The 14,984-nt window shown below is 38.6% G+C and overlaps 1 protein-coding gene across 3 annotated transcripts in view; it reads left to right on the top strand.

The window, feature by feature from the left end:
* csmd1a (CUB and Sushi multiple domains 1a) overlaps positions 1-14,984 on the top strand; it is a 500,723-nt gene that overhangs the window by 311,885 nt on the left and 173,854 nt on the right. For all 3 annotated transcript variants that reach the window (XM_035400756.1, XM_035400757.1, XM_035400759.1), the window contains exon 5: positions 873-1,080. In XM_035400756.1, coding sequence (XP_035256647.1) covers positions 873-1,080 — 208 coding nt within the window. The remainder of the gene's footprint in view (positions 1-872; positions 1,081-14,984) is intronic.

Here is a 14,984-nt window from a genome sequence, read left to right as displayed (position 1 = left end):
CACTAACATACTCTCTCATAATATGTCAAAGAGAAAAAAAGGTAAAATGATAAAATAAAAAGGTCTACACTTAAAAAAAAAGTTTAAAGGAGTCAAATTCTAATTTTAGCAATAATTAAATTGAAGTTGTTCACATCTACAGGAAAGCCCAGGTTTGACAATGTGAAATTTAATGAGTGCAGATAAATAGATAAAATCTAGACTGAATTATGCAAAGCTGAAATGCAAAGCACCACCGCTGCCGTCTAACTGCAGTGATAAATGCCTGTCCCTGACATAAGCCCCTTGGTTACATAAGTAATAAGATCAATGTGACCACTACTATGGTTAGCAAATGCCCCCCTCATAAAAAATTTAGAACCCATCATCTATTGTAACCAGAAGAAGAATACAAGCTGTACATCATATCGATGTACAACCTTCAAAGATAGCACTCTGCAGGTCCCTTTCCTGTACCACAACACTTAGAATATCAATGTTGTATGATCATGAGGCATCTTGTCACATTCTACATTCTGTGTAAATACTTGCCATGTGATTCTTGGTACCATGCTGTTCATTCCATTCCATTAAGTGCACAGCTTGGCATCACTATTTCAATGTATCAATAAATGAACAATTTCCTGTGCATTAAGCAGAAGGGGAAAGCAGTTTGTAAAGAGGTGGACTAGCACACGCTGATGAAAGTGCAAGGTTAAGAAGAGTTTTGTCCTATCGCACCTGTGAATTAAAGGCTTCTTTTTACAGTGCAGTTTTACATTTGCCAACAGAATTCTGTCTCACTGTGACAGTGGTGTCTTGTATCGTGTGCATTGAATCTGAAGCCCAAGGAGCATTTTGAGAAAGGACTCCACCCTTTTATTTTTCCTCAGCTGAAGGTGCGTGTGGAGGGACTTTGAGGGGGACGACTGGCACCATAACCAGCCCTCACTTCCCTTCTGAATATGAGAACAATGCGGACTGCACCTGGAGCATCCTGGCTGAACCGGGGGACACTATTGCTCTTATCTTTGCTGACTTCCAGCTGGAGGACAGATATGACTTCCTGGAGATCAGTGGCACAGAAGCACCTTCTGTATGGTAAGCTACCAGATTCCACCTCCATTTTGCTTTTCTATGACTGCCAGAGTGTTGATTGTCTAAAAATAACCACATTAAGAATTTCGCAACATCAGTTTTTGTTGTGCAAATCTTGACAGATGGGGTAAGATTGTTGTCTTTTGAATTATAGTGCATGCCATGTGCAGAAGTTTAAATATTTACAGTTATGTGATGATTGTATGTGCACCAAGGAAATTATCCCCCTTCTCAGAATGTGATAGTGGCAAAATAAATGTCAATTATACATTACCTGAAAGGAATAACCTACTTCCAGAACCAGATAGTGGAAACCCATAAGCAAACAATCATATTTGTCTTTCACTGTCAAACAAGCAATGTGACCAATGATGCTCAAGTTTATATTTCGCTGCTCTGAACTTTCATTATATTTGCTATGGTCAAATATGGTCCTTTTTAACACGCTGAATATTTTTGTCTTATTACTGTCTATTACTTTTTATTGATTTATTATGTTTTATGGGGTTACTGGTAAGAACTTTGAACCCGGGGCCTTAAGAGCAGCATGAATGAATGAACGAATGAATGAATGAATGAATGAATGAATGTCATTGTCATCATCATCAATAACAACAACAACAACAACAATAATAATAATAATAATACAATTAGATCCAAATAAAAGTATGCAAATCATTCCCATAAATAAATCATCAATATTTGCCAGAGAAGACTGAAAAGTGTTGGGATTTTTAAATGCTAGTTTGACCCAAGAATCATAAATTGAACTGCACATTATTTTTTCTTTATTCCCTTTAAGTTCTCAGGAAAATATTGATTTCAAGCCGAAAATCTGGCTGTATTTTATTAGCACTGAGATTGACAGAGGTTTCCTCTGTCATTACATTTGTTTAAATGAGACAGCTTTAGAGCTTCAGTCACTTCAAGCCCCGAGGTTAGATATGCCGCTGAAATATGGTCCCTCTGACGGTTTATTGAAAGAATTCAAATGTCAGTGAAGAAAAAATATGGGAAAACACATTTTACAGAAAAGGAAATAATGATGTCGCTTGACTTGAAAATGGCAATGACTCAGATTGGGCAAATTTGGCATTCACATATATCCAAGTGCCGCCTAAATATAGTGCAACTGTGCAATGCTGGTGCATATCAAGTGCAAGAACAGCATACCCATTTTACATTCTGTTTTACACTCATTCAGTGATGAATGGCTTTGGCTAAGCTATACTGGTCTCTGAAAACATAAAATACCCTAATACTTGGTGCACATAAGTAAAATTGAATGTATTCAGAGGCATTAAGCGTCAAGACATTTATATTAGGTGTCAGAATGGCGGTCGTATTAGCATATGCGGGGCTGCTGATGCAGTAAGCTCTGTTGAGCTCTACTGTATTTCATTGTCATTTAGAAATTCGAGTAGGACTCATGTATATTGGAATGTGGAGAAATGTGCATCAGTGGATACTTCCTTCTGAAATAATGGGGGTCATGCTTAGTGCAAAACAATTAAAATATATCTTCAAGTACCTGTGGTAATGTAGTGTAGTGTGTTCACTGGAACCGTATTTACATTGTTCAATACACTTTGTGAAACATGCTAAATAGTAGTGTATAGGCCTACTTGTTTGTCTTTTTTGTTCCCCCTTTGCTGCTATCACGCTTCTGGGGAGGCTTTCCACTAGATTTTGGAACGTGACGGCGGTGATTTGCTTCCATTCAGCCGCAAGAGCATTAGTGAGGTCGGGCACTGATGTTGGGCGATAAGGCCGATAAGGCCTGGCTCGCAGTCTGCGTTCCAGTTCATCCCAAAGGTGGTCGATGGGGTTGAGGTCAGGCTCTGTGCAGTCCAGTCAAGTTCTTCCACATCAAACTCGGCAAACCATTTCTTTATGGACCTTGCATTGTGCACAAGGGCATTGTCATGCTGAAACAGGCCTTCCCCAAACTATTGCCACAAAGTTGGAAGCACAAATTTCTTTAAAATGTCATTGTATGCTGTAGCATTAAGATTTCCCTGCACTGGAACTAAGGGACCTAGCCCACACCATTAAAAACAGCCCTAGACCATTATTCCGCCTCCACCAGTCTTTACAGTAGGCACTATGCATTCAGGCAGATAACATTCTCATGGCATTCACCAAACCCATTTGTCCGTTAGACTGCCAGATAGTAGAGTGTGATTCATAACTCCAGAGAACGCGTTTCCACTGCTCCAGAGTCCAATGGCAGTGTGCTTTAGTGACTGTAGGCTTGAATGTGGCTGCTCAACCATGGACACCCATTTCATGAAACCCCCGATAAACAGTTGTTGTGCTGACATTGCTTCCAGAGGCAGTTTGGAAATGGTAGTGAGTGTTGCCATGTGAGAACAGATGATTTTTATGCGCTACGTACTTCAGCACTCAACGGTTCTGTTCTGTGAGCTTGTGTGGCCTTCCGCTTTGCGGCTGAGCTGCTGTTGCTTCTAGACATTTCCACTTCACAATAACAGCACTTACAGTTGACCCGGGCTGCCCTAGCAGGGCAGAAATCTGATGAACTGATTGTTAGAAAAGTGGCATCATATGACAGTGACACGTTGAAAGTCATAGAGTCACTTTTCAGTACAACCAATTCTACTGGCAATGTTTGTCTATGGAGATTGTATGACTGTATGTTGGGGGTGTAGCTGAAGTAGCCAAACCCACTAATTAGAAGGGTTGTCCACATACTTTTAGCCATGTCGTGTATGTACAGTAGCCGCACGCAACAAAGATAACAATAATTTATGAAATCGTGATAATAATTGTGGATCTTGCTGTTTTAAGTAGGTATGCAAACAGTCACAAGAGACATGCTAATTTGTATTGGGATTTTGAGTGTCAAAAATGTTGTCATGTAAAGTGTCCTCTTAAATATACATTCATTCAAACACAAACACCTGTTGTGGCAGACATGAGCACATCATTACCCTTACCGTAGCCATAAAGCATACAGATGTACGCTAACCTGGATGATAACACCTTAATGTAAGCTTCCTCCTGGCTTCAGAGGAGAGGAGACAGACACCACCAGCTGCTGCTAATTATATTCATATTTAGGATTGCCTTGAGCTGTAGGTGTGAACTTTATGCCCAGGATACCCCCATGGCCTGAATATGAGGTGTGTAATCTCTCTCAAGATGTAGAAGCACTTACATTTAACATACATTTATTTTATATAGTTTAGTTTTTTATTGTCATATAAATCACACTAAATTATTTCCTCATTCAAGTAGGTTTGATGTCCATGTACTCCTGTTTCAGAACCATTGGTCTAGAACACCTCATACTCATTGGAATTACATTTTCATTCAGATATTTATGCATTGCTACATATTGATCTTAGGCCGAATGTTAATGAGATCTTGGATCATTTGAAAGAGGTATCATCTTCCTACCTCTTTCAATGATCTACCTAACAGTGATTTATCTCATCACTTATCATAAGAACTACGGTCATATTTTCATGGAATGAATCACTCTGTCTCCTTGTTTTGGAATAAACCGAGCCATTTGTTTGTTTTTTTAATGTTATCCTAGATGTTTTATCCTTTATTGTGCGCAGAGTAGACCTATTTAGTACGTATTAACAAATAAAACTGTAGGCATTCCTTACCTTAGTTAGCTAGATTATCCTAATCGATTCTTCAAGCACAGAACACAGCTTTCATGCAGAATATCTGTGCCTCTGAAATTAAGCACTGATATTCTGTACCTGATGTTTCTGGCTTTGACACAAAACTACTCAGAGGCCTGGATTCAATCAACGCTTTAGCTTAACTAAAATGCTTTTTGACCTGCAAGTAATTGCACTTTTTTTCTTTACAAACACAGTTTGGCAAGTTCATTTTGGGGATTGATGAACTTGCCAATAAACGTTGTGAAGAATATAAGGATGGCTGGCATATAATTGCAAGCTTAAGCTAAAGTGTTAATTGAATCCAGGCCACTGTCCTTCGTCCTCTTTATTATTTCTCCTTTTATTCCTGCCCCTTGCGCCTGTGCTGTGCTCCCTGTGCCCTCACTCCAGGAGTCCTGCAGCTGATGCGCATGCATTCCTGCGATGCGCTTGCCTGCAAGCTGCAGGCGCATCACTCACTGATGACCAGCGTTAGCCTGTGGGGGCCTGGTGTGTTGGTGGGAGGAGCTAATGGCTTGCTCATAAACACAGTGAGGTAAACCAGGCTTCAGCCTGCAGGGGGGTATTTCACGAAGCAGGATTACTGAGTTAGCTGGATAACTGTCCTGAGAAAAACCAGGAACATCTCTCTTGTTCCAGATTTGGGAGGGTTACAGGATGTTCTCAGTGCAGTCCTCCAACTAACTCAGTAATCGTGCTCTGTGAAACAGGGCCCAGATGCAGGGTCCGGATCTGCGGATGGAGCTATTGTTGATCTAAACTTTATTCAATATACTGAATTGTTTGTCCGTGCCATTGGATAATGCTGGTATGCAATTGGATACTGTATCTTTCAATATAAAGATCCTAAAAATCTAAATGGGGAAATAAATGTACAATATGCTCCCCTGTTAATTTCAGGGGTGAAATAATTGCTCTAACCGGTCGAATGCAAATGAGAATGGGGATAATTAATATGGTTGTAAATCATAGTGTCAGTTTCACTTTCCATGCAGTGATCGGTGTTCCTCCTCATTGTTGATGCTGCTTCGTTCACGGGTAACATTTTGTTGAAATCAATTTGATAATCAATTTATCAAGGTGGTGACAGCCTGCCCTTTCCATGTAGTTGACCATCATAAATGCGGTGACTTTGCTTTTGTGATTGCGATACAAGGTGACAACAATCCTCCGCGCTAAATTGCTATATTAATGAACCCAGGAGTCTGTGAGGGGTTATTTTAGCATGTCAGAGAGATTATTATCTTGCTGTTGTTGCTTACTATGTTTTTATTAACTGTCAGAAAGGGTGTTTCACAGTGTTTGCAATATGGAGTGTAACATTTCCTCTAAAAGATAGCCGCTCGAAGTCAAGCTATCGGATGTGAAGTGAGGGTGGAAAAAGATTAGAACACAGAAATAGAGTTTACTGCATTGGGCCACACCTTTTGTTTTCCCATCAGGCTTGCCCTTGAGAAATCTTGTGGAAAGAAACAGGGCTGACATGTGAAGATGCTCTCCACTCATTCCTCCCATGAAAAGAGCACACAGCTGCTTTCTGCTCTGCAGTCTGCCGCGGTGGAACGGGAGGCAGTCCCACACCCTAAGTGGGGGTCTGACACTTTGAGGATTGCTCCATTTGTCAGTTTCTTGACAAAATAATTTTAAGGATTGTTGTCAGGGAGTCTTGGTGTGCGGCCAATGGAGGGAAATAAATGTGTGACCAGCAAGCGAATGAAATAATGATATAAGGCGAGGACCTGGAGCTTTGCACCTGCCCCAGGGACAGCAGGCGTTCCTCCGAGAATCAGCAGCCCTCAGTCCCTGTCTCTCTGCCTCTGTTTTAGTTTCAGAGGGTTGTAAACTCCTCTTTCGTGTTATATTGGCGATGCCTGCCATCCTAATTTGTACTTGCCTGCTGCCGGTACCCTAGTGGTGCTACAGTATCGTGGATCTAAATCCTTTGAAAAGACTGAGGGTGCTATTTTAAGATGACTGTGCGTATCCAGAGGCATCGGCAAGGGAGTACCATGAATATAAGAAAACAGATTTCATAGGCTAAATGAACAGAGTGACAGCCTTTTTTGGTCAAACAGGGCATGTGTTATAATGGCATTCCAGTGTTAACGAGGGCAGCATTGGAAAGAGCCAACGTTTCTGAATGAAAAGGCAATCACAGAATACACAATGGAAATGGATTTTACTCATGTAATCTCTGACAATTTACGGTGTTTCGCAACAGAAACAAGCCATGTACAGGACCGTGGATGACATTTTAATGAACATTTATTTGAAGTTTAAGCTGAAGTAAAGTACAAATGCAGTGGATTGCACATATTCACAGTAAACAGTTTTTTGTTTGATTATGATTTTTTAAAAACATGTTTGTGGATATTTTCCTGTTCCTTTGATAGAGTTTATTTCTTAATCATGAACTAACTGTTACAGTAAATGATAGCTGTAGCTGTAAGGTTTCCTTATTTGGTACGACCACTAAAAACTTGCTTTTTCTTGCAATTTGTATACTTCCAGTTGCTTGTCAGTAAGTATACATTTACTTTGCTAATACTTTGCTGTGATTAGTCTTTGGGTTATTGCCAGAAAAGCAGATCCCAATTTATAGCTCACTAGTCACGACCCTCTCAATACAATTAACTAGGGGCTTAATGGAAATGGCAATTAATATGCAACTCTTAGTATGTATGTTTGTATCTTTATAAATACAAACATTTTGGTTCATTTGCATGACACTTGAAGAATTTTATTTTTATATAGGCTTGATGAATGTTTATGTTTCATTGCAAAAAGTGATCTGCAGTTAATTTCTAAACCGAATCTACACAAGAGGCCTGAGGAGTGTAATTTATGCTGCTTATGAGTCTACTCATTTGCATAAATTATGCAATCTACACCTGCGGAATAAGAAGCACATTCCATGACAGCACATAGCATCATCAACACAAAGCTAACCTGCACTCAGACATCAACCCTAAATGTGCCACATTTTCATACAGAATATATATCTTCAAAAAAAAAAGTTAAATTATAACCCGTTCATTATGTGAATGTTTAGCAGTGAAAAAGTAAAGAAAAGAACTGCAGCGGCTTCAGCAAGGGCTGACATATTACATGGGTGAAACTGTCACTAATAACTACAGTGCAATTAATTAAAACTTCTGAGGTTACCGCAACAATCAGTACTCCCCTATGTATGGTGATGTATGGTACTGTTTAACTGCAGTTTATAAAGTGGAACATATTTGGAATGTTGCATGTAGTTATTTACATGTACAGGTAAATACTGTAGTCTGGTCTCACTGTTTTCTGTTTGATTCAGCTTTTTGCTGAAACTTTGCTGAGACTACAACTACAATATATATAATAATGAGGGTGCCACATTTTGGTAGCATTATATTGAATTATAGAACAGATTGGGGCATACAGACAGCATTACAAAGGTCAGCTATCACTACTGTGTGAGGGATTTGCATATTTCAAATTTTAATTATCCTCAGGTTGAGCTGAAGTATTTCTGTGGAGGAAGATATTCAGAAAGCACAAAAAGGCCGTCTTTGTAAAATATGAGTATGATTCTCATCTGGGGAAGATATACTTGTCCACTGTATGTAGCATTAATAATGCTATGGGGTCTTTTACAATAGGCACATCAGCAATGATATACAGTGCTGTGAAAAAATATTTGCCCCATTTCTGGACTATTATTGCATATTTGTCACACTGAATGAGATCTTTAGACAATCTATAATATTAGGCAAAGGGAACCTTTGTAAACACAAAACACATTTTTCACATTGTTTCATCTATTTAATGGAAAAAGTTATCAAACACCCACATCACCCATAAAAAAGTAATTGCCCTCTTACTTAACCTCTAAGTTACTCACTCAGCATCTGGATGATCCTCAAGCCTTTTAGGATAATGTTCTATGGACAGATGAGTCAAAAGTGGAACTTTTTGGACAACACAAATCTTATGTCTGGCATAAAGCACATACAGGATTTCTCAGTGAGAACATCATACCAACAGTCAAACATGGTGGTGGTAGTGTGGTGGTGTGGGGATGCTTTGCTGCTCGGGACCTGGTCAACTTGCCATTATTGAGGGAACCTTGAATTCTGGTTTGTACCAGAAAATTCTTAAGGAGAATATCTGGACGTCTGTCCATGAGCTGAAGCTGAAGAGTATGCAGGAAGACAATGTTCCAAAATACAAAAGCAAGTCCACATCTGAATGGCTAAAAAGAAACAAAATTAAAGTTTTGGAGTGGCCTAGTCAAAGTCCTGACCTGAATTTAATAGAAATGCTGTGGACCTGAAATAAGCAGTTCATGCACAAAAACCTACCAATTTGTCTGAATTAAAGCACTTCTGCAAAGAAGACAGGGTAGAATTCCTCCACATGAATGTGAAAGACTGATATCAAATGAAGTAATTGCTGCTAAAGTTGGTGCAACCAGTTATTAAGTTTAAGGTGGCATATAATTGTTCACATCGGCGATATGGGTGTTTGATAAATTTTTTTATTAAAGAAATTAAATCATTAAAAAATGTGTTTTGTGTTTACTCAGGTTTTCTTTGTCTAATATTATACTGCCTAAAGATCTAAAGCCTTTCAGTGTGACAAATCTGCAATATTAGAGGAAATCAGGAAGGGGGGAAATACTTTTTCATGGCACTGTATTCTCTTTGGTTTTAGTGAACTGAAAAAAAAATGATAAAAATGATAATTTCATATCTCTCATGTCAGAATATATACATTCTAATGAACAGTCATATGATATATATGGTGTTATTATGCACATTTCATGTGATGGTGAAATTACCAAATAATCATCATGTATCTAAGACTGTACGGAAGTGCAAATAAGGGACCGCAGACAGCTGCAGAATGTCAGTGAACTGAAGTGCCCCTGCACTGTGATGGTCATAAATCTCAAGGTTAAAATATAATTCACATTTGAGTTAAATGGTAGAATTCTCCAAGATCCTGATGTTGTCATTCAGATTCTGCAAAACCTCTATTTCCGTTTCTGAAGTGAAGCCGCACAAGGTGTAGTATCAAGTGTGATGGAAATTACTGTCATGACACAGGTCTTTTGAGAGTGTCACGGTGCTTTTATGTGAATTTCCAAGATTTCTTAGCACTTACATGTACAGAGTAGTGGCAGTCATATAGGTTGTTGAGTTCCGTTAATTACATTTGTGCATATAAAGGAAAACAAGTTAAGGATTCCGTACTGGCAGTGTCAAAGCCTTTCCGAACAAGCAGTTTTATAAAGATCTAATTTCTTCCATAGAATTCCCATTATTTTGCCAGCATGATTTCAAAACATTTTTACTTTGCATTTAGCTGCCTAACAGAGAATAATCTTCCACAAATTATATATCAGTATCAGCTCTACACCCTGTTTGGGGAGTACAGCCATCCCTGACGTACTGATCAAAGCATTGCTTCATTTATTGTTCCCCTTTCTTGAGCTTTCACCCTTGTATTCTTATTTATATTTAGTTTTAAATGTTCATCATTACCGCAAAAATACCAAACAAAATGAAAATGCCACCATTTCTGAGCAGTTGCGCGACATTTGCTGGCATTACTAAACATGAAAATGTTTCATTTTGGGGTCAGCGGTTGGGGGGCGGGGGGTGGGGGGTGGGGTGCGGGTGGTTGGCTTTGTATCCATATAGTTTCAGAACTGGCAAACCTGTACATGCAAATATGTAAAAACCTGCACCCACACCAGCCCTTTCTGGATAAGATTGAGGACCCCTGGACTAAGGTGTCTGTGAGTGGTGATATTTGTAAATTGTGCATAATTCTTCATTGTTAGACAAACTGTCTGTAGTATATGGTTTACTAACATGTTTCTTTTTCATATTATTGATTTGTTTTGCTTCCTCCTTAATAAATGTTTTGTCATATATGTTGGCTTGGGGTTGAATTGTGAATTTAACCATAGCAGAGTCTGTGGGAATGACTGTAGTTGTCATTCAGTGTCAAGAACAAAATAGCAATAAAAATGTGTTCACTCAAATTTAGTCTGCTGTTCATTGGTGAAATGGCAGTGTTCCGTAAGTCAATATAATTTTAGTGAGTCTGAAAAATTGGTCATAATTTAACAAAATAAACCAAAACATTGAGCCTTTGGGGAAATGCACTTTCCCGAGCGCAGTTATTCATATTCTAATCTTTATGAATGAGGGAAAATATTACAGTCTGTAAATATGTTTTAACAAAGACTATTTTTGCTACAGCCTCTGCTCATTATTTAAAAGTGAAATGAATTATATCAACACCATCCCTCAAGATTAATATGTTTGTTGTTTTGTTCTGTCAACAGCCTTTTTTATCTTCCATTGTATTTGAGAAATATTCCGACTGGATGACAGTAATATTAGAATTGGAGATGTGGTTTTCAAACCCTTTGGTGTCCTGTTATTTTGAACAGCCATGTTAAATTAACACAACAGAAATTACAAGAAGCATGTGAGTTTCATTCAATGCCTTTCAGAAGAGGAAAGGTGAGAGGCTTGCTAATAAGCTTATGATTAAATTCTTTTGATTAAATGCTTATGATCAAATAGTAAAGACATTATACATTAAAAATGAGAACATTTCCAAATTCACATTCATTATGTTTGGCACCATAACACCGTAACAGGTTTGGAATTTAATAGATTTTTTTTGTTGATCTATGAGGCCCCCAATTTGACTTCAATTCTAAATGCAAAAGATCCTCTGATAATTCAGTGGTTACTGTGAGTGTTCTGGAGGAAAATGGCCGCCCTGCAGCCTGTTGGATGCTAAACACTGGTGATGGTTAGTTTCGTACCTTCACTGTGAAGTGCTGTGAGATTAAATGGAAGCAGTTTGTAACCCATGTAATCTATCTAGCATATATGCCTATACGGGATGAGCATCCTTATTAGGATGGAAACTTGTTTATTAGGATGTACTGTAAGAGAATGCTGCACAGTACAGTTTTTGCAATGTTTTTCTTCATAATAAAAATGCACTGTTAAGATAAAAAAGCATTGCACTGTATTTGTACGAATTCAACTAAAACAGTAATGGATTTAACAGGACGAAGGACAGCTTGAATTCCTGCACTTAAGGCGACTGATAAGTCAGTGAAATCCATTTCTCCTTCACGCTGCCTCTGCAGAGATTGATTGCACATTGTTTGTTTCCATGCCGACTATTAGAGGTGACTGATTTGCCACAATTATGTTAGCTTATCGAATGTTCCTGGGTTCTTGAGGGAAGCACTTGACCTGCAGTGCTTACTAAAGGCCCGTGCACTTGCACAATCCATTGTTTCTGCGCTTTGGCAGCTTAATTACAAGCTTGAAAGCAGATAAGTGTATGTTGAATATCCACCCCATGTGCTCACTTGATTAGTAGTATGAAATGGTAGCGGCACATACATTGAATTTGTACGTACACCGTGTGAATGTATGCTTTTCTTCACTTTAATCCTAGTCTGTCAAAGTTTTGTATGAATCAGACTGGCAGTTTATTTAAAAAGTGTATCATTTATTTATTTATTAATTTTTCACAAATTTGCGGAAATTAAAAATGGTAGGGTGTGGTGTTAAGTATAGTCCCAAACTGCCAAGCAAATTTTTTGAATTTTTACTGACTGAGATGTTGACAATAGAAAATGATTAATGTTATTCAAGTGATAGGTCCCATAGTGATAATGGCTCATAACAGTCCCAGTCACCCCTATGCACACATGTACAGAGCTTCACAGTGTAGTAGCCCTCCTCCATGCCATTACTGTGGAGTACTTGGCTTTACTACTTCTTGCTGAAGAAAATCCCAAAACTTGCTGGTTTTGTCTTTCTCCTTCCTCTGAGGTCTTGCCCCGCTTAGTAATATTTTGTTTGCATGGCTGGGAAGGTTTTTTCTTTTGTTCTGGGGGGGGATTGGGAGAGAAACACACTTGGTTGCCATTTTGACTTGTTTTCAAATTTAGTCATTTTATCTGGCATTGTTTTCAGATTTAGTCGTAACTGACTCATGAAAGCGTGGTATCATTTTAAAATAATCCCTTTGAAGAAGCCTTGGGTGGGGGAGCATTTTGCCGTCAGATACCGCACTGAGCCGAGGAGACTCATCAGATAGGAGTCATTGTTATTACGGAATATTTCCCACTGTGCATCGTGATGCATGTCATTAAGAGAGAAATTACCACGGCGGAATCCTCACATGATGAAGCACACTGCTGGAATGGTAACCAGCGGTGACCGATTGCGCACACTCAGCACATCATAGCTCACAGCCTGACACACGTTTGCCTTTGTTCTGGGTATCAGGCAGTCTCATCTAGCCTCAGTCCAGCATTTGACGCGACTTTAATTGAACCACTGAGAAAAGGTTTTGTTTTCCATTTATTGCCTGGCCTATTTTTCTGGAAACTACATGGTACCCTGTATCTCCAATTAATTGTTTTTTCCTGGACCTATGCATCACCTTTCTCTTCCTGGCGGTCCCGTTGACCCCACATTCATTAATCAGTCATGGATAGCTTCTATACCTTTACAGATGTTACATGTATGCTCAGTTACCTTGATTAAACAAGCTTATAGCTGCTACTGTAACAGGGCAATATCAATGTAAATATACATGCCAAGAAACCTATGCAGTCAACTGCAGTGTGCTTAGCTGTAAACCTTAGGACTAGACCACAGAATTGCATTTCAACTGGAACAGCTAATCCTTATTCCACAGTTTTGAATCTGTGCTCCAATTGTTATGCAGTTTTTTGGTCTAGATGTTTAAACCTGAGGTTTAAACTCCAACTAAGAACACTGCAATAGACCCAAGAAGACTGAGAGCATTGTGTTTAAGGCATAAATCCTAAACATGACAGACCAAGACCCTTCCCCCTTTTCCCAGAGACTTCCTTACTTGGAGTCATGCTGTGCCAAACTGTTGCAGTTCCAGTGCTGCTTGCCTTCACCAGAGTGCTACTGAACACATCACAAATCTCCAATTAGCCATCAGTCACTCTCCACCATGCACCCACATCCAGCCTACGAGACTGCTGATACTAACAGTATGGTCAAGGAATAACATGTGTGTCTTTCCATAAATTATACAAATGACCACACACACACACACACACGCAACACAGCACATGCCACAAGTATTAGGCCACCTCAACAAAAAAAACAAACAAACAAAAAAAAATTTAGATAGAGGAAAAATTCAGTTAAGTGCATTCATTGAATAACCAAAATACTAACTTTATTTTCTATCTACAAGTTAGGAGTTTCACCTAAAACTAATTTTAGATGCTTTCTTAGACAATACACAGGGTGTATTGAAACAATAATTTGCATAATATGAGGATTAATATTATACGATTCTTAATCAGAGGAAATGATAATTCCTTCCTTTTAAACCAGCAGTTTCTAGTTTCACTATAGCCAGAGAAACTGTTTTCTCTCTGATTGCATTGAGTTGTTACAACACTTCATCGTAATAAGCAGCACTTTATCGCAGGGATATTAAAGTTTAGAAAATATTTTTTTTGAGACATCAACAAACAGCCTTTATCTGTAATGAGAAATTGATTGGAAAAACACTTGGAATTTTATCTAATAATGTACAAAGGCTATAATGGGCATCCATACAGAGAGCTTGAGCAATGGCAGCAGACATGGGTAAATGAAACCTATGGTTCCTTGCACCTTACACTGCCTGAATTAGTGCCATTAAAACACCTGCAATTGTTCAGACATGCCTTTCTAACACCTGCACCTGTCTGCCAAATCAGTTTGCATCCTCAGAATGGCCTAACTACACTCACAAAAAGCTTAATTATCCAGTTATTAGAATGCAATTTCTGCTTTCTGATTAACATCATAATGGAAGAAGTGAATGAAAAATACATAATTCATACAACATACTATGGCACACTGATAAAGTACATACAAATTAATGCATTGTGTAAATGATATCTATCAAGGATTTGGTTTCTGAAAAGAAATAAAGATCTGTCCACTCAAGGTTGTTTGTTGCCATTACTTGTTTTAAATGTAAAGGTATTGAAGGCAAGAGATAAGATTCTTAGGGGAATTTGGAAGACAATTTTATGCATGATAGGTTCAAGTTGTTTCCCCCCCTCAGAGTTATTAAACTTATTTTACTTGTAGGCTCTTTGTGTATCACTTATATGTGTAGCTGGAGGGCAAATGTATTTTATAGTTGTACAAAAATAAAGATGTGTGC

Source organism: Anguilla anguilla, chromosome 18 (genome assembly GCF_013347855.1).
Source record: "Anguilla anguilla isolate fAngAng1 chromosome 18, fAngAng1.pri, whole genome shotgun sequence".
NCBI lineage: Eukaryota > Metazoa > Chordata > Actinopteri > Anguilliformes > Anguillidae > Anguilla > Anguilla anguilla.
Note: the sequence above shows the minus strand (reverse complement) of the source record. Positions and strands in the feature narration are given on the sequence as shown.